Source organism: Megascapheus bottae, chromosome 3, assembly GCF_031878675.1.
Source record: "Megascapheus bottae isolate mThoBot1 chromosome 3, mThoBot2.hap1, whole genome shotgun sequence".
NCBI classification, from domain to species: Eukaryota; Metazoa; Chordata; class Mammalia; order Rodentia; family Geomyidae; genus Megascapheus; species Megascapheus bottae.
In genome coordinates this window covers 82496064-82520012 of record NC_143511.1, presented here as the reverse complement: position 1 = coordinate 82520012, position 23949 = coordinate 82496064, and the positions used below count along the sequence as shown (strand labels likewise).

The window sequence follows — 23949 nt, the reverse complement described above, 5'->3', positions numbered from 1 at the left end:
AAATGGTCAATCCCTTATTTCTGGTTACTTTAAATGCTTCATGTTTTTTTCTTTTCTTAATGGGATTCTTATTAATGTTACAGAAACTTAATAAGCACTATGCATCTTAACTTTTAGTTATTTAATTAGTGAAATAACAATATATCCTTGAATTACCCAATTTAAAAAAAAAAATCTCAAAACCAAAACAAAGCCAAACAACAAATCCACCTAACGAGGCAGACACTAGATAACTATATAATTGACTTGCTTATCTCGAAAAGTCCCTCTATCCAAAATGAGGTACTTTGTGAGTGTGACTTGCCTTTCCTTCAAATGAAGGGGTGTGTATAGAGACTAGTTACTCACAGTGGGGCTTCTGCACCCCACATTCCTAGGTTGGAGAGGTGACTCCTCTGGGGCCGGAGACCTCCCTGTTTCTCCCCGTCCCTGTAGTGGGGCCTGGCTTGAGGGCCTGCAGTCAACAGATGAACAAAGAAGCAGGCGTTTTGCTCTGGTTGGGTGCAGGGCTCAGCAGATGGGCTTTGCAGGACCAGACCTGGAGACAGCACAGGGTTGTCCCAGGCTGTGTGCACAGCTCTGGCCTTCTGGGTGAGATTCCCTGCCCTATCATGGCAGCCAAGCAACCTGGGCCAGAGGCTGCCTTACTCTGAAGAGTTTCCCCTGGAGTTGATCTGAGTGATGTATGGTCTGCCATAGATGTTGGCATCCAATGCCAATGTTGAAAACCCACTTGAGGTGTTCGGTCAGCTCACCTGCTTGCTTTCTGCCCTATCTTCTTTCTCCACCTTCTGGATGAGTGGAAGACCAGGCCGAAGAAGCCTGTGTCCTGGTCCTTCTGTCCGTGTCCCTTCCTCCATACTGGCCGTCTTAACTCGGCTCACAGGTTTAGGCCAGGCCGGGGCCATGCCCAGCCAGGACCCAGGAAGGAAGCTATGCAAAGGGAGAGGTGCCCGGCCTCAGGTCTGGTGGGGGAGCAGACCATAAATCAGGTCCCACTCCCACCCAGCCGCTAACAAGCCGGCTGCCTACCCGCCTACGTGGGGTCCCTGACTTGGGCTCGCTTGGAGGGCTGGACAGCCAGCTGTCCAAGGCCTACACGGTGCCTTGGCCTCCGCCCCCACCCGCAGCCCCCACATAGATAGGGGCAGATTTTTTTTTCTCTTTTTAAAAAAAAAAAATAGACCTAAATGAAGAGAAACACCAACAAAGGAGGAGAGAGGCCTGTGGAGTCACGTGGGGGCAGAGACCAATTGGGCCTCCGATGCCCCCCCCAAGGCGGGGAGGAGGAGCAGGGCGGACACAGACAGGGCCAGCCTGCTGTCTGTCCGCCGCCCCGCTGCTGTGTGAAGGAGTTCTTGGGCACCCACCATCCCCACTGCCCCACCTGGGCTGCCGGAGCCTGCCCGCCCTGAACCCGGTGCCCAGTGTCCACCCACACCCAGCGCGAGAGCTCTCCTTCCGCTCTGTAAGTGAGGGGCCCGGGCCCCAGGCCTCGAAGGGCCAACCTCCCTCCCCAGTGCCTCCTTGCAGCCTCGGTCGGCCATTGCTTGCCTTGCCAAGTGGTCAGTGCCCGCTGCTCTGGCCAGAGAAAGGGTCTAAGTCTCCCCAGACCCCCTTTCCTATCATCATAAGCCCTCCTCTTCCCTCGGACGGGGATGGGAGGAGCCAGGCCCTATGGCGACAGACTTCTATGGGGTCCCTTGTCCTTGTGTCCTTGCGGTGGTGGGCTGTTCCTCCAGGGCGTTTTGTCTGGTGGGTCTCTGGGCCTGTTTTGAGGGTCTCCCTGTGGGGTGTCTGGGGTGGTTTTCTTTGGGGGGGGTGTCTCTGTGTGTGTGTGTGTGTGTGTGTCTGCCTTCTGAGGCTGGGCCAGGGTATCCTGAGGGAAAGAAGAAAGGGCCGAATCGAGGTGCGGGCCGGGGGCCTGGCGCACTGAGGCCCTGAACTCTGGGCCTGAGCTAGAGGAGTCGGGAGGAGGGGGCTAAGATGGAGGAGGGCGGAACTGCAGTGTGGGAGCCCAGCCCCCACCCCCTAGGCCCTGGCCCGGACCTCTGCCACATGCTGCGGCCTCCGGGCACTGACCAGGAGCTCCGGCAGGTGGGCACTGCCCCGGGGGTGCCCCCTGGGAGCCCAGCCTCCTCCTCTCCCCCCGCAGCCCGGGGACTGGTCGACTTCTTTCTTCGGGGTGGAACCCCGAGCCCACGCGGGAAGCCTCTGCCCGCCACGCCCCCATCCCAGGCCCACGGGGCGAGGAGCAGGGAGCTGTGGGCGAAGCAGGAGTAGCCCCGCCTCTGGCTCCCGCACATGCGCGGATCTGGGGGCTTGGGTAAGGGGGCTTCCCACCCGCTCCCGCCTGGCTCTCTCCACCCGCCCCACCGAGGGTCACCCCAGGAGGCTCCCAGCACCGCATGAACCCCATCTTTGGGGTTCTTGTCGTTTCCATTTTCCATGTGGAGAAACTGAGGCTCGGAAGGGCGTCTTGGCTGGCATCTCAGGCCGCAGATTCTTGGATAAGGGGTGTTTTGCGCGGGATTTTTGGGCCTGGGGTGGCAGGTCAGGGGGCGTCAGCACTCCAGGGACCGGAGGCCTCGGGGCAGGGGCTGAGAGAGGCTTGTTCCTGTGGGTGTTCCGGGCTGGGGTTCCCCCCGGGGACGGGCGGGACCCGCAGGCCGCCCCCCCCACTGCCTCAGTTGCTTCATCTGGAAAACGGGAGTGGCCCCGTTGGACGTCCTCAGCCCGCACTGGCTCTGCCCATGGCGGCCCCTGGACCAAGTTGTCCTCGAGGCTCCCTGACTCCGCCCTCCGCCCAGCGAGAGCTCCGTGGGGTGCAGGGGTGCTGCTCCGCTCCCCGCGCCACCCGCCCAGCTCCCATTCTCCCGGCAGCGATTTGGTGCTCACCACCCTTTGGGATATGGCGAGGCGGGCCGGCCGCGATCCCCCTTTCCAGGCGAGCGCCGAGGACCCCCGGAGCGGAGAGGGGCTTTGCCCCGCCAGGGTGTGCGGGACCCTCGGGAGCGCCGGGCACCGGCCCACTTCGCAGACGGGGAAACTGAGGGCTGGAGGGGGGACCCGGGGGAGGAAATGCGGCAGGGTCAACGCAGCAGCCCCGCTTCCACGCCACAAAACGACCCGCGGCCCCCCGGCGGCCCTGGCCGGCCCTAGACCGGGCTTGCGGACGGGAGCTCGCCTCCCCCTCCGCGGGCGCGCGGCCCCGAGGGCCCCCCCCCCGCACCTGCCTGCATTCGGGGCGTTCGGGTCCCCCGTGTCCATTCTCTCCACACTCGCGGGCTTCGGTCCGGGCCTGGAAGGGAAGGAGAGAGTTGGGGGTGAAGACGGAAGCGGGCTGGGGGGCGCAGGCCAGGCCGGCGGGGAGGACGCGGGCGGTGGGGAGGGCAAGCGCAGGGGGGCGCGGGCTGGGGGGCGCGGGCCGCGCCTCCGCCCCCGGACGCCGCAAGCGCGGTTATAGCGCGGCTCGACCGGGCCCCGCGGGTCGGCGCGGCGCGCAGGGCTGCGGAGGGGCCCGGGTCCCAGGTGCGCCTCGAGGCGGGGCGGAGGCGGCGGGGGCGGGGACCGGGTGCGGGGGGCGCCGAGACCCCCGCCGCCAGCCCCGCGCCCCCGCCTCCCCGCCCCCGGCCCCAGCGGCCGTCATCGCGGGCGGGCGGGCGGCGCTGCGCCCGGGTGCGGCTCCTCGCCGGAGGCGGCGCGGCCGGGAGGTGCGGGACTCCGCGCGGGCTGGCGGAACGTGGGGTTCTGTTCGCAGGATCGACGCTGGACGGGCCGCGCGCCTCCAGATTCGGGGCTCTCCGCCCGAGGTCGCCCCCGCCTGGGGTCTAGCCTCCAGGAGCCGCGCGCTCGCCGCCCGCCCGAGGTCGCCGCGTTTCACGCCCGGCCTGCGCCCGCCGTCCCCGCGGCGCCCACCACACCGCTCTCCGCCCGACGACTCGGGCCCGGCCGCGCCCCCCCGGGGCCGTCGCTGCGCGGGCTTTGTCTCCCCGAGTTCTCGGGCTCCGCGTCCCCGCGCCGTCGTTTTCTGCCGCCCGCGGCTCGGGGCCCGGGGCCGCTCCGCACCGACTCTGCGGGGCCCCCGCCTCGGAGCCCGGCCGCCGCCCGCGCCTCCCCGTCCCTCGGGCTGGGCACCTCCGTCCCCCCAGGTTTTCTCCCCGTGTCTCTGTCGCGCTCTCTGCCTCGGTCTCCCTGGGTGTCTCTTGCCTGTTACTCTGACTCCTCATCCGCCTCTCCTGGGTCTTCTCTTAGGGCCTCCATCTCTCCGAGCTCGGATTCCGTCTCTTTCGTTACCTATCATTCTCCTGTCTATCCGGGCGTCCATCTGTCTATGGATCCATTTTCTACCCATCTATCAAACATCATTTATATCATCTCTTTCTCCATTCATCATCTTTCCACCCATCACCCATTTATTTACCTGTCCATCTACCATCTATCCACATATACCCATCTATCAGTGTGTCCATCCATCTATCCATCCATCTTTCTTTTCATCTGACCATCCAGCCATCATCTGTGGATCTCGTCTCCCCAGGTTTCGCTGCCTCTGCATCTGTGTGTCCCTGTCGCCCCGGGATTTTTCTCCGTTGCGCGGCGTCCGTCGGGGTCTCCGGCTGCCTCCCTCGTCCCTGTGGGCGCCCAGCACGCGGGGTCCGCGTTCCACTCCGCCCGGGATTCGCGGGTGCCTGGATCCCCCGCGCCCAAGCCCATCCCGTTTTCTCAGAACCGGGGTGTTTTTTTTTTTTTTCTTTTTGTTCTCAGACAAACGAATCCGGATCGAAGCGCATCGAATCCCAGGGTCCCGGATCGGGCGCGGCGGGCGCGGCGCGGAAGGCCCCCGGGAGAGCGGCGGGCGGCGGGCTGGGGCCGGGGGTGCGCCCAGGGCGCCCGTGGCGGGGGAGGGGGCCGGCCGGGACCCGGAAAGGGCCAGGCTCGTTTGGGCGTCGGCCGCCAAGTTCGGGGGCCCCCGGAGCCGGGGTCCGCGGCGGATCGGATCGCCGTCGGCCCGCGCTGACCCGCCCGCTCCTCCTCCTCCGCAGGCGGACGCCGCGGGCATGGACTATTCGTACGACGAGGACCTGGACGAGCTGTGCCCGGTGTGTGGGGACAAGGTGTCGGGCTACCACTACGGGCTGCTCACGTGCGAGAGCTGCAAGGTGAGCGGGTGCAGGCCGGGGCTGGGGCGCGGGGCCGGCCGGGCTGCGGGGACCGGCCGCGGGGCGCGACCCCGCGCTGACTGGCCTCTGTCCCCGCAGGGCTTCTTCAAGCGCACGGTGCAGAACAACAAGCACTACACGTGCACGGAGAGCCAGAGCTGCAAGATCGACAAGACGCAGCGCAAGCGCTGTCCCTTCTGCCGCTTCCAGAAGTGCCTGACGGTGGGGATGCGCCTGGAAGGTGCGCGGGCCCGCGGGCTTCCACCCCGGCTCCCCGCAGCTTCCCACGGCCTGGGAAGCCTCGGTGGCACCGGGAGAGGAGCTGCGAGGAAAACAACACTGACCTTCTGGAAGTTTCGGCCCCTGGCATTCACTGGGGCCTGGGGGAGGGGATGCCTGCCAAGGCCAGCTGAGGTTGCATTGAGAAGCATCTGAAAGTGAGCTACGGGGAGATGGCCCTTAGCCCGCCCCTGAGGAACCCCTCCTGCCCCCCACAGATATCCCACAGTAACCACAGCCAAGGCCTCCAACGGCTTTACTTCAAGTCTCTTCAGGTGCCCCTTCTTGCCGGCTGGGGGACCTTGGGCAAGTTATTAACTTCTCTGTGCCACTGATACCCAGCTGAAAACCAAATGAGCTAGTAATGAGTATTTCTTTCTTCCCCTGTTCCTGGAGAGCTAGGAGGAGAACGAAGGGACAGCCTGAGGTGCCTGGTATTTCCCAGATACTCAGTAGAGTCGCTGTGATTAGTTCCATGTGTTCTGCTTTTGTGCATTATCGTTGTGCAGTCACCATCTGTCTGTTGGTCCTCCATCTTTAGGGTTACTCAGCCAGTGAGATTCTCTCCCTAGCCTCAGCCGCTGAGGCCTAAACTCAGGGCTGGGGTTTGTGCTTTACCATTTGTGGGGCTCCCAGACCTCCAGTCCAGTTCATAGCTTGGCTCAGAGAGCAGAGGAGGGAGGAGCAATTACCCCAGAGGACCCAAGCCCATCTCTGACCTGCCATTTCATCCAGAAGAAGGGAGATAGATCAGCCAGAGAGACCTCAGCTAGAGGATTTGAGGAGACAGGCGTTGCCTCCACCCTCTGGCCCCTGCCGGGCTGTGCGCCCAGCAGGCAGCTGTTTGTGAAGTTTCTGAACAACCTAGAGGCCCCCAGAGGCTCTGAGAGCTGCAGACCAAGCGTCCTGACACCTAGAGCGGCAACTGGCTAGTGGGAAGGAGATGCTGTACTGTCCCGAGTGCCTGCATCCTTAGTGCCAGTCCTGGGGGGACCAGAGAAGCTTGGAGTGGGGGCAGCAGAAGCTGGTGTAGGCAAGAGGAATTGGGAAAGAAGGGTCTGTGTGAGGCTCCCAGGCCCTCATCTCACTGAGCTCTGCCCACCACTCCCACTCTCTCCAGTCTCCACCTTCTCCCGAAGCCCTGGATCAAGTCCTGTCTGAGCAGGCATTGGGGCCACACTCAAACTGCAGAGAAGTACCTGCTGGGTCTGGCTGGTGACACATTCTTGGCGGGCAGAGAAACATCCGGTCAGCAAGAGAGGCCCCCTCCCGCAGCCAGAGTCTCAGCCAGCCCCTAACTCAGTTCCACACTGGAAGCCGGTGGGAGGGATCCCAAATTATCTTGCAATGGAGGTTCAGTAAAGTCAGGGAGTCAGTCCAACAGTGGACACTGGGTATCCAGCCCTGAGCAAGGCTGAACAAGTTCTCTTGAATGTCACCATCTCCCTGTCAAGCTCTGAACCCAGGGCTGAGCTCCAAAGAGCTCTCAGCCTGGGGCATATGCACAGTATACTTAGCATGGTAAGAGTGGGCAGAGAACAGACAGGATATTGAGGACAGTCTGCTGGGTAGATCCAGGAATCATTCTCTCCATCCTGGAGGGGATGACATTGAGTCTGTGTGTTCAGCAAGCTCAGAGAAAGAAAAGGGGTTGAGGAAGAGGGGATATCAAAGGCAGAGTAGATGAGAGGTGTCAAGCAGAGAAAAAGTAGGGTGGAAGGGATCCCAGGTATTTGGAAGTTTGAACAGGATCTTTAGCAGCTGGGCTAGGGCAGTAGGAACTAGGAGAGGGAACTAAGCAAGTGGGAGAGGTGGTGGTGCCGTAGCTTTTGGGGACGTGAAGCCTGACCTCCTGTCCCCTTCCCCACAGCTGTGCGTGCTGACCGCATGCGTGGTGGCCGGAACAAGTTTGGACCCATGTACAAACGAGATCGGGCTCTGAAGCAGCAGAAGAAGGCACAGATTCGGGCCAATGGCTTCAAGCTGGAGACAAGCCCGCCCATGGGGGTGCCGCCCCCCCCTCCGCCCCCTCCGGACTACATGCTGACTCCCAACTTGCATGCACCTGAGCCTAAGGGCCTGGCCTCTGGTCCAGCCACTGGGCCACTTGGTGATTTTGGAGCTCAGGCGCTGCCCATGGCAGTGCCAAGCAGCCATGGGTCCTTGGCAGGCTACCTCTACCCTAACTTCTCTGGCCGCACTATCAAGTCTGAGTACCCAGAGCCCTACGCCAGCCCCCAGCAGCAGCCTGGGCCACCCTACGGCTACTCAGAGTCCTTCTCCGGAGGGCCCAGTGTGCCCGAGCTCATCCTGCAGCTGCTGCAGCTGGAGCCTGAGGAGGACCAGGTGCGAGCACGCATCCTGGGCTGCCTGCAGGAGCCTGCCAAAAGCCGTTCAGATCAGCCTGCAGCCTTTGGCCTCCTATGTAGGATGGCAGACCAGACCTTCATCTCCATCGTGGACTGGGCTCGCAGGTGCATGGTGTTCAAGGAGCTGGAGGTGAGTCCCTCCTCGCAGCCCACCAGCCTCTGCCGTGTCTGTCCTCTCTCTCAGCTACCCAGGGCTTGACTTCTGTTGTCTCACGGATGGACTGTCCTGGTACTGTGACCCTTGCTCACCCCTGTTCCTTTGCTCTGGCTCCTACAACCACTGCTTCTTTGATCTCTGCCTCTGTCTCTTTGGGCTGTCTTCAGCCACTGTCTCCATGCCTGCCTGTCTCTACGGCTCCACCTGTCTCTGGTTTGCTCTTGGTCAGGGTTCTTGTAGGTATCCTCCTCTCCCGCCCCAAGACCGTGGGTGCCCTCAAAGGATGATGTGTCTTATCCCCAAGGCCCCAGCCCATGTGGGGAGGAGTTCAGCTCATCCTACCCTACCAATCTAGGATATTGCCCAGGGAGCCCTGTATAGCTAGCTGAGTTTGGCCTGTCATTTATATGATGCCAGCCCTTGGTAGGTGTCTGTGTGGGCTTGTACATGTGCTAGAGTAGGAGCAGGGCTGGAGATTCTCAGGCCTGTTACCCATCTAGTCAGATGAGGTGACCTTCCTCTATCTCCAGGCCCAAAGTTATGATACCCGAGGAAGGAAAGCAGCAGGAGAAATGGAGGCCAGATGTGGGAAAGAACTTTCCAGTTACTGGATGCATATGACTTATGCCCATAATTCTAGCTATTCAGGAGGCTGAGATCTAAGGCTCACAGTTCAAAGCTAGCCAGGGCAGGAATGTCTGTGAGACTCCTGTCTCTCATTAACCACCAGAAAACTGGAAGTGGCAAGGTGGCTCAAAAAGTGGTAGAGTGCTAGCTTTGAGTAGAAAAAGCTAAAGGGTGAGCCAGGAGTTTGGCCTGGGGGTAGAGTGCTTGCCTAGCATGCACAAAGACCTGGGTTCGATTCTTTGGTACCACATACATAGAAAAAAGAAAGCTGGAAGTGGTGTTGTGGCTCAAGTGGTAGAACTCTCGCCTTGAGAAAGTCCAAGGACAGAGCTTAGGCCCTGAGTTCAAGGCCCAGGACTGACAAAAAAGACAAAGCTGAGGGATGGTGCCCAGGCCCTGAGTTCAAGCGTCAGGACTAACAAAAATAAATAAATAAATAATTCCTAGTCATCTCATCTAGCAATGTGAGGTGCCTGAGGCCTGGGGGCTGCCCCTGAAGTGCTCTGGTTAGCTAGAAGCCACTCTCGAGACCCTAAACCTGGCCAAGGCCATCACTGTCTGGCCCGTGTTCAGTCAAGTCTACTGGTTTCTCTGTTCCCCAGTGCAGTCCCCTGGCTCTCGGCGCTGGCTGTAGCCTTGAGCAACATTGTCTGCTGATGCCACTCAGACCTGGGCTTCCTTTGGGCCTGTGGCCAGATGGGCTGGGGGCACCGTCTCCAGCTAGCATAGACAGATGCCTGGCTTAGGAACACTGAGGCCTGACCCCTGGGGTCAGGCCTGGAAAACTGGAGAGTCAACACTGGTGGTGGCTCTAGAGCTTCTGCCATGGCTGAGGACTGGGGACATGCCATGTCTCTCACACCAGGGGGCCAGGGAGGTGTCTTACCCTAGTCCCGCATTTATGGTTGGGGAAATGAGGATCCCAAGACTTTGGGGTGGGTTTCCAGCTTCCTTGGACTCTTCCCATGAAGCCCCTGCGCAGAGGGCGGGGCTGAGCATTCCCAGCCTCTCTGAACCCTGGGTCCAAGGGCAGGGCACTTCCTCTGGCTGCCTTCCTAGTCTCCCGGGGTTTCACGCAGGATGGGAAGGGCTTTTGTCCAGTATTCTGAGTGTTTTTTCCTGCTTCTGGCTTCTCTGTGGTCCATACCTTCCTGCTTCCCTTTCCCAGAAGTCCTCCGTGTAGCCCGGGAATATGGCCACAGTTACTGCCCCATAAGGGACCCTTGCAGATAAGCACTAGCCCAGGCCTCACAGGGTCTCCTGAATGGGAAGTTCTTTCCACTGGCCCAATGGGCCCTGGGATGCTGTTGGCCCTCACCAGTGTGAAGGGCCAGAAAAGTGAGAGATGCCAAGTGACCTGTTCCCGAGCAGATAGAGGAGAGACTAGAATGGCAGCCCTGAGAGGATAGCAATGTCCCCAGTGCATTAACATGAAGTGGATCCAGGAAGCTGCCAGTCTTGAGAAGGTAGACACACTTAGACCATGCTCAGGGCTGTGTGAGCAATGGTTCGGGCCAGTGGGCGCCCAATAGGAGAGCACAAAGCTAAGGAAGTCAGAGAAGGGTTTCCAGAAGAAATCAGAGGCAAATCACAGCATGCAAGCAGTAGGGACAGCATAGGCAAAGGCTCAGAAACGTGCAAAGGCCTCTGGGAATTCCAGGGGGGTTCTATGAAGCAGGGCTAGAAAGGTTGGTGCAGCAGAGCGTGAACCAGAAGTGGGGGTGCTCTGGCAGTGGGTGGCAGACACCGTGAAGAGTGGCCTCGGCCCATCATTCAGGCCAAGAAAGGATCTGAGCCCAGGATCTGAGCCCTGGCTTCTTGTCCTCCAGGGGAAGGAAAGTGTGTGGGGTGGCCTCAACGGAGCTGTCAGGAGCACGGGGGTCTGCATGTGCCTGCCAGCAGTCCTCAGTGGGCTCTCCTCTTCCTCTGTCCCAGCTTGGGTATTTATCAGCCTCCATTTTCCTACTTCACACCATCAGAGAGAGTTAGACCCAGCAGTACCGCAGAAGTAAACACCAGAATGAGAGTCCTGTGACCAAGTTCCACCTCTGCCCCTTACTGGCTCAGCCACCTTGGTCAAGTGACTTGGCTCCTCTGGGCCAAGTTTCCTCACCTGGAAAGTGGGAGGAATTTGAGGGTTTGGTGAGTGGGGATGGGAAAGAATTCCTGGCAGGGCCTGGCACATAGGAAGTTCCATCAGTGGGGTCAGCCCCTCCCTTCCTGCGGGCTCCTGGCTGCCCTGTAACACTGCTTCTACACTGGTGGGCAGCTGAGGTCTGGCAGGAAGAGAACAGAGGAAGATACATTGTGTCTGTGCGTCTCTGCTACCAGAAAGATGCCCTACTTTGTCTTGGACTTGTGAAACAACTTGTTACCTTCAGGGTGGCAGAGGCTTATCTTTCTTCACTGCTCAGTGGGGGCAGTGTCCTTCCCAGGAGCTCAGCCCTTGGCAGGGAGGGCCAGTCAGGGCCCCCTAAATATCGGTCTCACATCCGTTCACCCTGGACATCCGCTCCAAGGCCCCACTGACTTCAGATCGAATTGCGCAGATAGAAGATTTTGTTGAGGCTGCAGGAACCCTGTCAGCCCTAAGCTAACAAATGATGGCCCCCTCTTTGCTCTGCTCAGGCCGGTAAGGGCCATGGCCGGTCCAAGACACGTCAGCCGCCAGAGTTACTGAGCCACTGGCCTTCAGCTGCCAGGCCCTCAGACCCCAGGGGCTCCAGAGGAGCTTGCTGGGGGAGAGGTCAGCATGGCATCCATAAATACCCCTTCTCCAAGGCAGGCTGTGCAGTGTCAAGGCTCTGGGAAGGTTTGTGGCAGGCTTAGCAGACAGGCCAGGCTGGTGAGGGTCCCTGGGGCCAGGACTGTAAATGTCCTTGTTCCCAGGGCAGTAGGGAGGCCTGAGGGCAACAGGGGGAGGAAGTTGTAGTTTGGATTAAAAGAGGCTCCTACTCACCTCCTTTCTGATAGAGCTGGAAGCCATTGCCCTCCAAGGTTTTTTAAAAAAAGAAACATTGCTATTATAAAGGAGATGTACAGAGGGGTTACAGTTCTATAAGTCAGGCAGAGTGCATTTCTTTTGAATGGTGTCACCCCTTCCCTCACTCTTAGTTTTTCCCTCCTGTCTCCACCCACAAGTTGTAGAGTTCATTTTCAACTTAGTGTCTAGTGAGTACCACTGCTGCATTTGTTCACCCTTTGTCCTCCCTTTCTGTGCCACCCTTAGCCTTCCAAAGATATAGGAATGAACAAACAAAACAAAAAGAAAAGCAATGGCAAAGGAAAAAAAACCCTCTTGTTTCTGTTTCCTGGAGTTCATTTTGATAAATATTATTTTGTATGATCAGATAGGTATTATGCCTTTGTGTTCTCCTAAGAGTACCCTTTTCTTTTCTTTTTTTTTTTAAATACAGGGGGTGGAGGATGTGGAGAGTCAATATGTCTGTCTGTTCCCAGGAAGAAGTGAGGGTCTGGCAGGACAGCTTGTGTAGAGTGTGTATGGGGGTGTAAGTGGTTAGTTCCACAGAGCCTGTGGCCCCTGATGAGCTGTGCTCTGGTCTTCTCTTATTGCACCGAACAGCAAGTCAAGACGGAGAGGTGCTTATGGCTGGGTGGGCACTTGAACTTGGGCCTGGATACCAAGGCACATGCGCCAAGTGGCTTCTTTTGCCACCCCTCAGCAGAGCTACCCTGCCCCAGGGCTGTGGTCCGGGTACAGTCGGCTCCAGGGCTGGGCCAGGCAGGGTCACTCTGACCCTCTCTGCCAGCTGTCCCAGGCTCAGCCTGCTTATCTCCTCACTGGCTTCTTATCACTTTTCCCACCACCCCCACCCAGGCCTTTCAATCTGGGCACAAGGATATCTGCTCCTCCTGCAGGGGGTAGGAGGCCACAGTGGGTCTGACTTTCCCTTGCCTTTACTGGGACCTGTGTGGATGCCTCCCACCCAGGAATCCCTAGAATAACCCCTCAGTGAGGGCATCTGGGCACAGTTCCCTGCCCGGTGTCCTCTAGGTAAGGCCGAGTGCTGGTCTGTACTGCAGGCACGTGTCACTTGGGCAGGGCAGGATGTTCTGGTTCCTTGAAAAGCATGATGGGAAAGGTGGCCCCTACCCCAGGCTGAGGTTGAGGCTTGGTGAGGTCTGAGGCTGGGTATTTGTTCTGACAGTGGGGGGCTCCAGGGCCAGGGTGAGAGTTCTTAACCCAGAGATGAGGTGAGGGAGAATGGAAGAGGACAGGGGCAGTGGTCCAGGGCAGAGTGGGTGCAGACCTTCTGTCCTGCTCACCTGCCGTTTGGGCTGGGCAGGGTGATCATGGCGGCTCCGGGGGAGCTAGACAGAGATGAGGTGCTGGTTTTCTTCTTGGTCTTCCTTCCCTCTTCTTCCTGAGATGGCCCTGGAGAGGAGGGAGGGGGCTTGCAGCCCTAGAAGAGTTTGCTATTTCCTAGACCCAAGACAGTACCCTTTGACTGCCACGGAGTCTGGGCAGGGGGCAGAGGTCTGCTGGAGAAGACAGGCAAAGATACCCAGACACCAGGCCTGCTTGCTAATCCCCCTGGTATCGGGGAGGAAAGGCACCTAGAGGGGGATGGGGGCACCCATGGTTAGAGGGACTCTGGAGAAGGTTAAGCGCTCTGAGGGGGAGTGGGATGGCTAGGGGCAGGGGACAAGCAGTTTTTGTATCTAGTGGTGAAGAGCACACATCCGGACCCAGACAGAGCAGCGGGACCCTGGATAGGTTTCTCTTCTCCATAAAGGGGTCCAGCCGCCCCAGCCTCTCAGAGCACCTTGGCGTTCTTCATGGTTCCTGTTCATCATGGGATGGGGCTGGATTCTTTCTGCACTGTGGAATCCTAGGACTCAGAGTGGGATCGGGCTTGTTCTAAATGCACAGCAAGGCTGTTTGTCCCCGGAGGGACCATGAACCAACAATGCCCACCATGACCCTGGCTTGGTCTACCTCTGGGTGACCCCCGAAGAGTCTCTGTCCTGTGAGGGTGATAGATTCTTCACCTGAAGATGGCTTTGGGTCAGTGGTTCCCTGACTTTAGCTTTCCATAGCTTGGATGACAAAAATGTGTCATCCTTGCCTTAAGAAAACAGAATGAGAAGGGTTACAGATTTGAGGACAGTATGGGCATGGGTGGCTCCTGTCTAATCCTAGCTACTCAGGAAGCTGAGATCTGAGAATTACAGTTCAAAACAGCTGGGGCAGAAAAGTGCTTGAGACCTTATCTCTAACTAACCACCAGCAAACAGGGGGTGGAACTGTGGCTCAAAGAGGTAGAGTGCTAGCCTTGAGCAAAAGAGCTCAGGGACAGTGCTTAGGTCCTGAGTTCAAGCCCCATGACCAAACAACAACAAAACCCACAATGACGTCCTCTTCAACAAGCAGGCACATTTGGTCTGGACACCACACATACATAACAGCAGCCTGAGGATCAGAATGTGGCGGTGTTACTGTTCTGTTCTGCTTCAGGCATGAGACCCCTGCTGTTCTGTGCACCTCCTTTTGTGTCTTCAGGCCATGTATCCCCCTCTTCCTTCTCATGGGTTCCAAAGTTCTGCAGAAGGCCCAGTGGGCTTTCCTGCCCAGCCTGGCTTCAAATTGTGATCCTCAGATCTCAGCTTCCTGAGTTGCTAGGATTACGCGTGTGAGCCTTGATTGCCTGGCTTTCATTTAGTTCTTTGAGTATATATTTTCTGGGTTTAACATATACCAGACTTGCTCCCAAGCGCCACTTCCTGTCCTTCCTCAGAGAACCAGCAGGTGCACAGGATGGCTCTAGAATTGCAGCAGGTCACATAGCTACAAGACACAGGGCTAAGGCTCTGTTGGATCGCTCATGAGAAAGGGACCCTTGCCCAGGTCTCATGTGTTGATGAGTCTGGGAACTGCAGGCTGAGGGGTCCCCAACTGCACCCTCACATGGCTCTTTCCTGCAGGTGGCTGACCAGATGTCTCTGCTCCAGAACTGTTGGAGTGAGCTGCTGGTGTTTGACCACATCTACCGTCAGATCCAGTATGGCAAGGAGGGCAGCATCCTGCTGGTCACTGGGCAGGAGGTAATCGCCCCCTCTCCTCACCCTGGCTCCCAACCCTTCCCTCAGCTTAGGGACATCCATTGGCCCCTGCAGGGTGGAGATGGGGAGCCAGGTCTGGGGGGGACAGACAACAAAGTGGGGTGGGGAGGGCAGGGCAGATCTCGCAGGAGATGGCAAAGATACTGGTCTGTCTTTAAAAAGAAGTCAGAGGCCAGGAGTTTGGCCTAGTGGTTAAAGTGCTTGCCTAGCATGCACGAAGAACCGGGTTCGATTCCTCGGTACCACATACATAGCAAAAAGCCAGAAGTGGTGCTGAGGCTCAAGTGGTAGAGCTCTAGCCTTGAGAAAGTCCAAGGACAGTGCTCAGGCCCTGAGCTCAAGCCCAGGACTGGCAAAAAAATAAAAAAAATAAAAAAAATAAAATAAAATAAAAAGAAGTCAGAGTTGGTTAGTTAGTAACACGTGAGGGACACAGGTGGGCATGGCAGGAGCCGGTGCTCTGATGGAGCCTGGGGTGGGGTGGGGGGGGAGGTAGTGGGAGGAAGGGTGCTAGGAACTGGTGAGTAAGCCAGGCCTTGTAGGCTGTAAATCCTGAATGAAAGAAAGAACAGATGAATGAAGGGTCTTAGAGCCAAAATGTGGACCCACGTAGAACAGAGCGCATTGAGTAATATGCCATGGGGACGGGGAGAAAGTAGGAATTCTGGGAAATGGAGTGGGAGCTGTTGGAGGAGGAATAGGCAGAATCTTTGAGGAAGCAGGCAGAGGGGCAGGATGGTGGGCCTGGAAGAAGCAGGGTGGGGGAAGCAGCTATCTGGTGAGAGGAGGAGGCACAGTTGCAGGTAGAGGATTGAGGTCTCTGCTGCCTGCTGGCACGAGTGTGGTCTTGGTTGGCGCAGAGACTGAGGCTCCTCAAGCCTGGCTCTTACCCTGGGGTCTTGGGTCTCTGGGGGCTGGGAATAGGGATGTAGGTCCCTAAGGAGGGACTTTGGGACCCAGGTACATGCAAATGCAGGAAGTTTGTGACCTGACTGTCCTGTGGGACCAAGTCTCTGTGGCTCTGGGAGTGTCCAGTGTGCACACAAGGGCCTGTGACACCTCACTGTGCAGCTCTCCATGCACGTCGGGGTGTGTAGGTGTCTGCACCTGCCTGTCACCATGGGCACATGTGTAGGTGTGCTGTGAATGACCATGGAGGGGTGTGTGTGGTTGTATGCATCATGTGCCTTCACATCCCCTGGCAGGTGTCTGTGTGGACATGGGGGTGGGCATGTGGCCACATGGCGCATGCACAGGGGACTCCCCCCTCACTGTCCCCCAATGGGCACTTACTACTGTGGCTGCACAAGAGCCATTCATTCATTCATTCATTCATACTGCCAGGCCTGGCGGAGGCTCTTTGTGTGTGAAGGGCCCTTCAATCCCCCACTGCAGCCCCCGCCTGGTAGCGTCCCACGACTACCCAGGAGAGCTGGAGTGGCCAGCTCTAGCTGATACAGGTGCCTGGGAGACTCTGGGGTTCTGAGCCGAGGCTGCCTGTGCCTGGCTTAGGGGCAAAGCTGGGCTCATTTGACCTCCAAGTCCTGATCAGAGCCTTCTGCCCAGGGCACTTGAGCCTTCCTCTCACTGGTCTCCCTGCCCGCCCTGCCCTGCCATGCAGGTGGAGCTGAGCACAGTGGCTGCCCAGGCTGGCTCTCTGCTGCACAACCTGGTCCTGCGGGCACAGGAGCTGGTACTGCAGCTGCATGCACTGCAGCTGGACCGCCAGGAGTTTGTCTGCCTCAAGTTCCTCATCCTCTTCAGCCTTGGTGAGCCAGCACAGGGGCTGGGCAGGGGTGCGTGGAGAGTCTTGCTGTGGCTAAAGTGGGGTCTGTAGATGGAGGAACTGACTTTGAAAATAGGGCCACAGCCCTTAGCAGGCCTGTGATGTCCTAGACCTGACCTGCGTGGACACGGACCCCACAGAGAACCGAGAGAGCTCCCGGGTGATCATTCTAGATATGCGTCCCTACTCACCCAGCGGTCCAAAGCACAGCGTGAGCGTAGACTCCTTTGTCCACTCACTTCTTGAAAGGATCAGTGTGCATCTGCCTGGCACAAGGGGTTCCCCACCCCCAGGGGAGAGTGCCATGGGGTTGGTGAGACAGGTAGATGTGCCAGGTGTGAAGAAGGACGAGAAGGCAGGGAAGCAGTCCACTAGCTCTCCTCCCTCTAGGGTCTGGAGTCCTCACATCGGCTCCGGCCTCCTGGAGCTCCTGGTCTGGGTGGAGAGACAGAGTTGGAGATGGATCAGGAAATCTGGGAGGGAAACAAGCAAGCAAAAAGGCTTCCTGGAGGAGGGATTGTGAACGCGATCTTAGAGGTTGGGCAGGAGCTCTCCTGGTGGGTGAATCTTGTAGCAGAGGGTAGCTATGGGACGGAAAATTGGAACCCAGATGATCAGGATGGAAATGCTGTGTTTGTGGCAGTTGGCACTATAACCACAGTGTGGCAACATGCCTCTAAGAGAGTGGGGTGTGTGTGGGGGGGGGGTTGGGGAGCCGAGGGGAGGAGGGAGCTGATAGTGCCGGGACTGTGGACTGGGTCTCTGCATGGGTGGTGGAGGGGAGGGTCTTGGGTAGCCATTTAGGAAGTGCCATGGAGCTTAGGGGAGGGTCCTGGAAAGGGAGGGCCCTCCAGCCCTCCCTGTGCTTGGGTACCCCCTGAAGGGTTCTTCTTTTTCTGGGGCATAGGAAGTCATCCATATGAGCCCAGCTCTCTTCTTTGGGCCAGGCTGTGCTTTCCCCTGCAAACTTTCATCCCACTCTCCAGACAGCTTGGCAGAGAGATAGGACACCAGGGCTTGGCAGAGGGAGGCTATGCATTCAAATACATGTGCATGCACGAATGAGTGCACATGCACACATGTTGAGTATGTAAGTCAGAGTAGACCCTCCAAAGGAAGGACCATCAGAATTACAGCTCTAGTCTCCAGCTTTGTGTGCTCGAGCCAGTCACTTCCCTCTCTGAGCCTCTATTTCCCCAAGTGTAAAATGACCAGCTTATCTTGTTGTAATAATGTCGTGAGAGACTTCATATTGCCTGACCTCTGACTCGTGCCGCCATCATCCTTAGCCTCATGAACAAGCGAATGAATGAATGAACTGTGTGCCATCAGGAACACGGATTGTGTGTGGGTACGTTAGGGAGCCCCAGCCTAGCAGGCCAGTCATCTAGTGCGGTTGGGGCTGTCAGGGAAGGAGGAAGAGGAAGAGAGCAGTGCAAGGCTTCCTTCCACTAAGGGTTCGGGTGCTTTCAGATGGGAAAGGGTCCTGAGCAGTCCAGTGCAGCCGCCCTAGGGATATCTCTGACATGCTGCGCCCCAGCTGAGGCTTGCAGTCCCATCAGTATTCTGGGAAGCAGGAAAAAAAAAATGGAAGCAGTGTGAAAAAGCATCCCAGACTGAGGAAAGTTAGAGGGAGAGAACCAGGAATCCTGAAATTCCAGGTCGCTATAGGGGACAGGGAAGGGGGTGCAGAGAAGGGGAGCAGAGAGGCTGAGCTGTGAAACCAGGCAGAGCACACCTCGACCTTCCCTTGGGAAGGATTTGGTGCTGCAAGTAACATGACTCTATTTGCATTTTACTATGCCCAGGTCCCTTCAAGGTGAGAGCTGGGGCTGGGGTGACTGGAGCCACCTGAGTGCTGGATAAAGGATGCCTTCTATGGTCCTCCCCACCCCCAACTCATGAGAAACCAGGGGAGGGGTGGCCACTTGCCTGTAGACTTTCAGGCCACACACTGGGGGATCCATCCTGGCAGCACCCCCCCCCCAAGTTGGACAGCCTGAACTTGGGCAGTGACCAGTCCCCTCACCCACCCCACCCACCCCTCTCCATGCCTCCTCTTGCCTGCCTCTACAGAAGGGTGCCATTTGGCGTCTAAATAGCGTCTCAGGCTGCTGGAGGCAGGTAAGGAGGTTTAATTAAAATTAGTGCCTCTCTCCTGGCAATCGCGGTGTTTATGAAGATGGGCCCGGCAGCATTGTTCCACCGAGGACTTAATCGAAGCTTAATGGATTGACCTAACATTCGATTTCCTGATTCGCATTGAGGCGCGGCAGCAGCATTCCCTTAAGCGTTTGCAATTTACCCAGTGCTCTGCAGCAACAAAAGGCGGCCTGAATAGCAGCGCCACTCGAGGGGCCATTGTGCACGGGGGCGCCTGCCTGAGTCACCGCTATTGGGACAACATTCTTTATGCCTCGCTGGAATGAAAGGATTATTCAAATATTCAATTAAACCGTGAAAAGGGGGCTTTTCTGAGATCCTGGGGGCCCCAGACTCACAGAGCTAGCGGCTGCTCCCCAGGTGGGGCGCCATCTCCCGCCCTTCCCACTTCCAGAGCTGGGGGAGCCCGGCAGGCGCAGAGCGAAGCGTCCCCTCCACTGTGCCGTGCCCAGGGCATGGCTCAGGCCCCAGTCCTGGTGGCACACACCCTTTTGCCCCCATTTTGCAGATGATAGCAAACTGAGGCTCAGAGAGGGAAGCGACTTGCCCAGGCTCGGCCAGCTGGATGGGGAGCCCTGGACATGAAAGGTTCGCTTGGCCCATGCTTTTATGTCTGTGAGCTGGGGCTCTGTCACCTCCCTTCAAATCTTTTTTTTTTTTTTATTGTAATTAGTAAAAGGGTTACATGATATTTGCCAGATAGAAGGTGCATTAATTCACATACATTGATACCCTTTCACATGTCTTGGTACCCATTTCCCCTTCAAATCTTTACAAGCTCTTTAGAGACTAGAAGACACAAGGAGCGGTACCCCAGTGAGATTTCAGGGTGTCAGCTCTGACATTCAGTGTGGCCTCTCTAGGGGAAACTGAGGATCCAGTGGGGCTTTTGGCTGTCATTTTAGGTTGAAGAGAATCAGAACAATGCCTGTCTCTCGGATCCCATTGGAAATGGGACCCAGCCTGGTTCCTTAGTCTGCTCTCCCACCATGGAAGGCCACACACCTGGGTTTGAACCCAGGCTTTGGTGTCTTTGGCTCTGAGCCTGGAGTGTCAACCTTGAGCTGGGAGCGGAGGACTTCTGGGAGAGGAGCTGTCCCTCAGCGCTGCCTCTGCCCCTGCCCCCTGGGCTATGGCTGTGGACAGGAGAACAGTAAATCCTGGTAAAGCTGACACCCAGATGTTCCTAGCCCTCCCCACCCTGCCCCTCTCTGCTGCCTCGGAGCCACCCACTCTTTCCTCTTTACTGGTGGGTGGCCTTGAGCTGGTCTCGCTCCTTCTCTGGACTCACAGCCTCCTATGGTGAATTGTCACACTTCCTTAGCCCTGGGAATGGTAGCCGAGTGAAGCCTGTGGCACTGGATTGGGATATGGGGACAGGTTGGGATGGAGATGTATGAAGCCGGTAGATGTGGATCGCTTCCGGGAAGGCAGCTTGTGTATATGTGGGTGACTTCCCATGGCCTTTGAATGGATGTGGACGGGGCGAGGCTGAGAGCAAGGCTGCCCTGAGCTGTGGGGAAGATTGTCACTGCACTGCACTGCACAAAGGCTCCAAGGCAGGAAAAAAAAAGTAGGGCCTGGAATCTAACTGCATCTCTAGACCAGAGGAACTTTCGAATGGGCACAAAGGTACCTGAGGAGCCGCTGGCGACCCCAGGAAGACGCAGAAGAAAATGACCCTGGCTCACGTACTTGGAATTTGAGAGGGCCAGGGGTGGAGGATGGCCAGGCCACCAGCAGAGCCTGCCATACGCTCGAGGCCAGGCTCGGGTTTCTCTAAATCCAGCTATAGACAACACACAGCTCAGCAGGCGCACTGAGGGCGGCCAGGGATCAGGGTTGCCAGGAGAGCCAAGCTTCCTGGCGCGGGGCGTGTTAGAGGGATTACCGGGCAAGGGCTTGTGTCCACAGCCACAGGGCAGGGCGGTGGAGCAGGCAGGGAAGGGCTCCCACAAGGTGACCATCTTCTGAGCCGCTGGAAACTGCAGCCTGGGGAACACCGGGATAGGCTTTGGGCTGATTCTAAGAGCTGATTCTAAGATTCCCGCTGCTCACCCTGAGTCAGGGGCAGGGCGCTGTGAGGCGATGATGCCAAGGCAGGGTGGGGGGGGGCTGCCACTTTCCTTCACAGCGGAGGGAGGAGCTGCCCCTTCACCCCGTGCCCTCACGAGCTCTGGTCCTCGCAGAGCCACCCTCCTCTTCCTCGCACAGAGATCCCTTCCTCCTGCCCCGTGGGAGGTTTCTTGCTGTCACTCCTGCATAGCGGGGCTGCCTCTTGGACAGCTTTCTGCTGCTTTTGCTTTCTGACATTTTGCAGCACCTGGCATGGACCTAGCTGCTGCTAGGCTAGGCGTCGATAATGGAGTCACACCCAGCCCCATTTTTAATTTCTATAAATGGATTCATCCCCTATTACCTCCCTGAGTTTCCCTCCCATTTTTTTGTTTTGCCTCCCACCAAGCCTGGTTTTAAACTTAAGTCCATGTACTCTGTTATGTCATCATTGCATTGATTGCTGTGCCGTGTGAGCCCAGCCAGAAAGAGAGACAGAGGCAGAGCGCGCTTAGGGTATTTGGCTTGTCTTGGTGGAAGGTCACCTGCAGTGAGATGGGGTCCTCACACTTAGTGCAGCTCCTGGTCTTAGGTTGGCAATGGTGGCAGAATAGCTTTGACTGTGATAACCAGGATGGGGCCGGTGTTGGGCCTGGCCACGCCCCAGCGGGTCCTCCCAAGCCAGGTGTGCTCTCCTGAGTCCTTCTGACCTGGCAGCGACCTCGCAGTTTGGGGTGATCACTGGGAAGGGAGTGCAGGCTCTAGGTGCCTATCGTGGCCGGCGGGTGACCACCCTCTCCTGTTGCAGATGTGAAGTTCCTAAGCAACCACAGCCTGGTGAAGGATGCTCAGGAGAAGGCCAACGCCGCCCTGCTTGATTATACCTTGTGCCACTACCCGCACTGCGCGGACAAATTCCAGCAGCTGCTGCTGTGCCTGGTGGAGGTGCGGGCTCTGAGCGTGCAAGCCAAGGAGTATCTGTACCACAAGCACCTGGGCAACGAGATGCCCCGCAACAACCTGCTCATCGAGATGCTACAGGCCAGGCAGACTTGAACGCGGCCTGGGCAGTGGACAGGGCACTGCCAGCATGCCGTGCAGACTCATTTCAGTAGGTGACCCCAGAGCCCTGTCCCTAGGTCCCTGCCCCTGCGCTCTGGAGCTATGTTTGGGTGGTGGTGAGGATGGGCAAGGCAGTACTCTCTAGCCCCTGGCACTTGCCTACCACTCACAGCACCCCCCAAGGAGGTGGTGGGTAAACTACCCCACTTCCTGTTCTCCCAGTATCTTCTCCAATCTGGGAGGAGATTTCTGGATTCCTTGGTGGGCCTTGGATGTCCCTTGGGGCAGAGGTCATCCCTCTCCTGGGGTCAGAAGCGGGAGGAAGGTGAGTGGGCATCGCGGTCAGGGGTTCTGCCACAGAGAAGAGGGAAGTTTTCTGTTGAGTAAATGAAGGGTGACTGAGTTTGCTAAATTTGGTAGAGGTTGTTGGCCCTAGAGGAAACTGGGAGACCAGTTAGAAAGACCACTCCCCAACCCTCCACCATCTGTCCTCTGCATGGAGACCTCTGCTCTATTTCTAGGAAAGGACATTGCTACCACCCCCCCACTCTCCCCACACCCCATAGGGAGGAAAAGTCTGGTACAGTCAACATTCCAGCCCTACTCACTCTTGGTCAGCTGGGCTGGTACAAAGCAGCAAGGCTATAGGTGTGTTTTCTACATTTCCTAAACACTTCCAGAAAGGCATATGTCCAGGAGGAGAGCAGGGGGTTGATGGAGAACTGAGGTGGAGTTCAACCACTGCACCAAATACAGGCCCAGGCTTCCTTCCTCCCATCTCCCATTCCAAGTACTCCCTTGGTGCCAGGTCATTTCTTCTGAGCCCTGTCCTGCTCCAGAAAGAAGCTATTGCTTGACTCTGCCCACTCCCCAGGTGACCTGCAGGGGGAGCTCCGAGTCCTCATGGGTGGGATATGGGGTAGTGCTGACCCTCCCTCTCCTGGCCCAAACCCATTGGGCTTCTTGCTGCCGCCCTAAAAGCTGGCCTCAGCTCCCTGGCTGCTGTCCTGTGTCTTGAAAGTCACTCTCTGGGGAAAAGCTTTGGCTGTTCTCTGCCCTGCTGGACACCCACTGTCGCTTTCCTGTCACCATTGCAACTTGTGCTAGGCCGGCCCAGTTAGATGGACTGGGCGTCCCTGCTCCCTGCTCTTTTAATTTTAATTTTTTTTAATTTTTTGCTGCCCTGACTCAGTCCCCTGCTCCTGAAACTCACGCCCTTGCCAAGGCCAGGGACCCACAGCCCCGAAACATGAAGTGCCCTTATGGATCTCCCAGCCCCCCATGCATCCCTGGAATAAATTTTGCAATTAGTTTACAGATAATTGGCTGATTTGCCTTCTGGGGCCTGAGCAGGAACTCTGGGATGGGTTGTGGGGGGAAAGGGTGGGCGTGGGCCGTGCCCCGGGCTCAGAACTCTGGGGTGGTAGGAGGGCTAGAGAACAGGGGTGAGGGGACATCAGGCATGGCAGTGGGCTGCAGGCACTTCATCTGTGGATGCTGTGGATGCTCAACTCCACCCTGGCCATGCCAGCTTTGCCATCTTGGCTGAAAGGAACATCCATTGAATGAGCACCCTACTGTGTGCCCTCCTTCACCTTCCTGTTCTACAGGTGCGGGGGGAGGCGCGTGGGAAAGGCTCTGGCCAAAGGCCCCCTTGCTACCGAATCAGGGGACAGGATCCCAATTCTGCATCAACTCCTTCTCTGCCTATTCACCACCTGGCTGAACCTTTACTTCCACCCACTCCCGCTTGGTGGCAGCAGCGAGCATGGCCACCATGGGGATGCTTGCTCTGCTTCAGACATCACTGACTTGGCTTTCATATCTGTTCCAAGCCTTGTCCATAGGTGGCAGCCCCAGACTACTGAGAGGAAACTGAGGCACAGGGGGAGAGGGTGGCTTGTCCGAGTTTACACAGCTGAGAATGAACACAGCCAGCCTCACCCCTCCCTTGTCCTGATCTATCATGTCCAACTCAATGAATCTCAAATCATTATCCTTATAATGCTTGTAGAAGCCTTCTGAAAAAGAGGACAGAGAAGTTAGAAGACCCTGGGGATACAGGGTTTCACAGGTCACCAACTGCCCTGTTCAGTTCTCCCTCCCTGTAGCCCCTCCAGCCTCCTGCCAGCAGCAGGCAGATATTTTGCTGGGGCCAAGCTGGCACTCAGCAGGATCTGACTCACCCAGCAGCCCTTTAGCTAG

The 23949-nt window shown here is 57.6% G+C and overlaps 1 protein-coding gene across 2 annotated transcripts; it reads left to right on the top strand.

Annotated features, from left to right (window-relative positions):
* Positions 1 to 1356: 1356 nt before the first annotated feature.
* Nr5a1 (nuclear receptor subfamily 5 group A member 1) lies at positions 1357 to 23056 on the top strand. 2 transcript variants are annotated; one of them, XM_090329212.1, is made up of 7 exons: positions 1357 to 1468; positions 5046 to 5162; positions 5262 to 5403; positions 7312 to 7940; positions 14541 to 14660; positions 16300 to 16447; positions 21491 to 23056. In XM_090329212.1, exons 2-7 carry the CDS (start codon positions 5061 to 5063, stop codon positions 21736 to 21738), a joined length of 1389 nt encoding a protein of 462 aa, XP_090185338.1. In that variant the 5' UTR covers positions 1357 to 1468; positions 5046 to 5060; the 3' UTR covers positions 21739 to 23056. The 2 variants fall into 2 exon arrangements, with proteins under 2 accessions (XP_090185338.1, XP_090185339.1); XM_090329213.1 differs by lacking the exon at positions 1357 to 1468 and adding an exon at positions 3259 to 3326.
* Positions 23057 to 23949: the final 893 nt, after the last annotated feature.

Coding starts and splice junctions, on each gene's coding strand:
- Nr5a1 (XM_090329212.1), top strand. CDS start 5,061: ATGGACTATTCGTACGACGAGGACCTGGACGAGCTGTGCCCGGTGTGT. Junction 14,661..16,299: donor TGCTGGTCACTGGGCAGGAG/GTAATCGCCCCC, acceptor CCTGCCATGCAG/GTGGAGCTGAGCACAGTGGC. Junction 16,448..21,490: donor CCTCATCCTCTTCAGCCTTG/GTGAGCCAGCAC, acceptor CTCCTGTTGCAG/ATGTGAAGTTCCTAAGCAAC.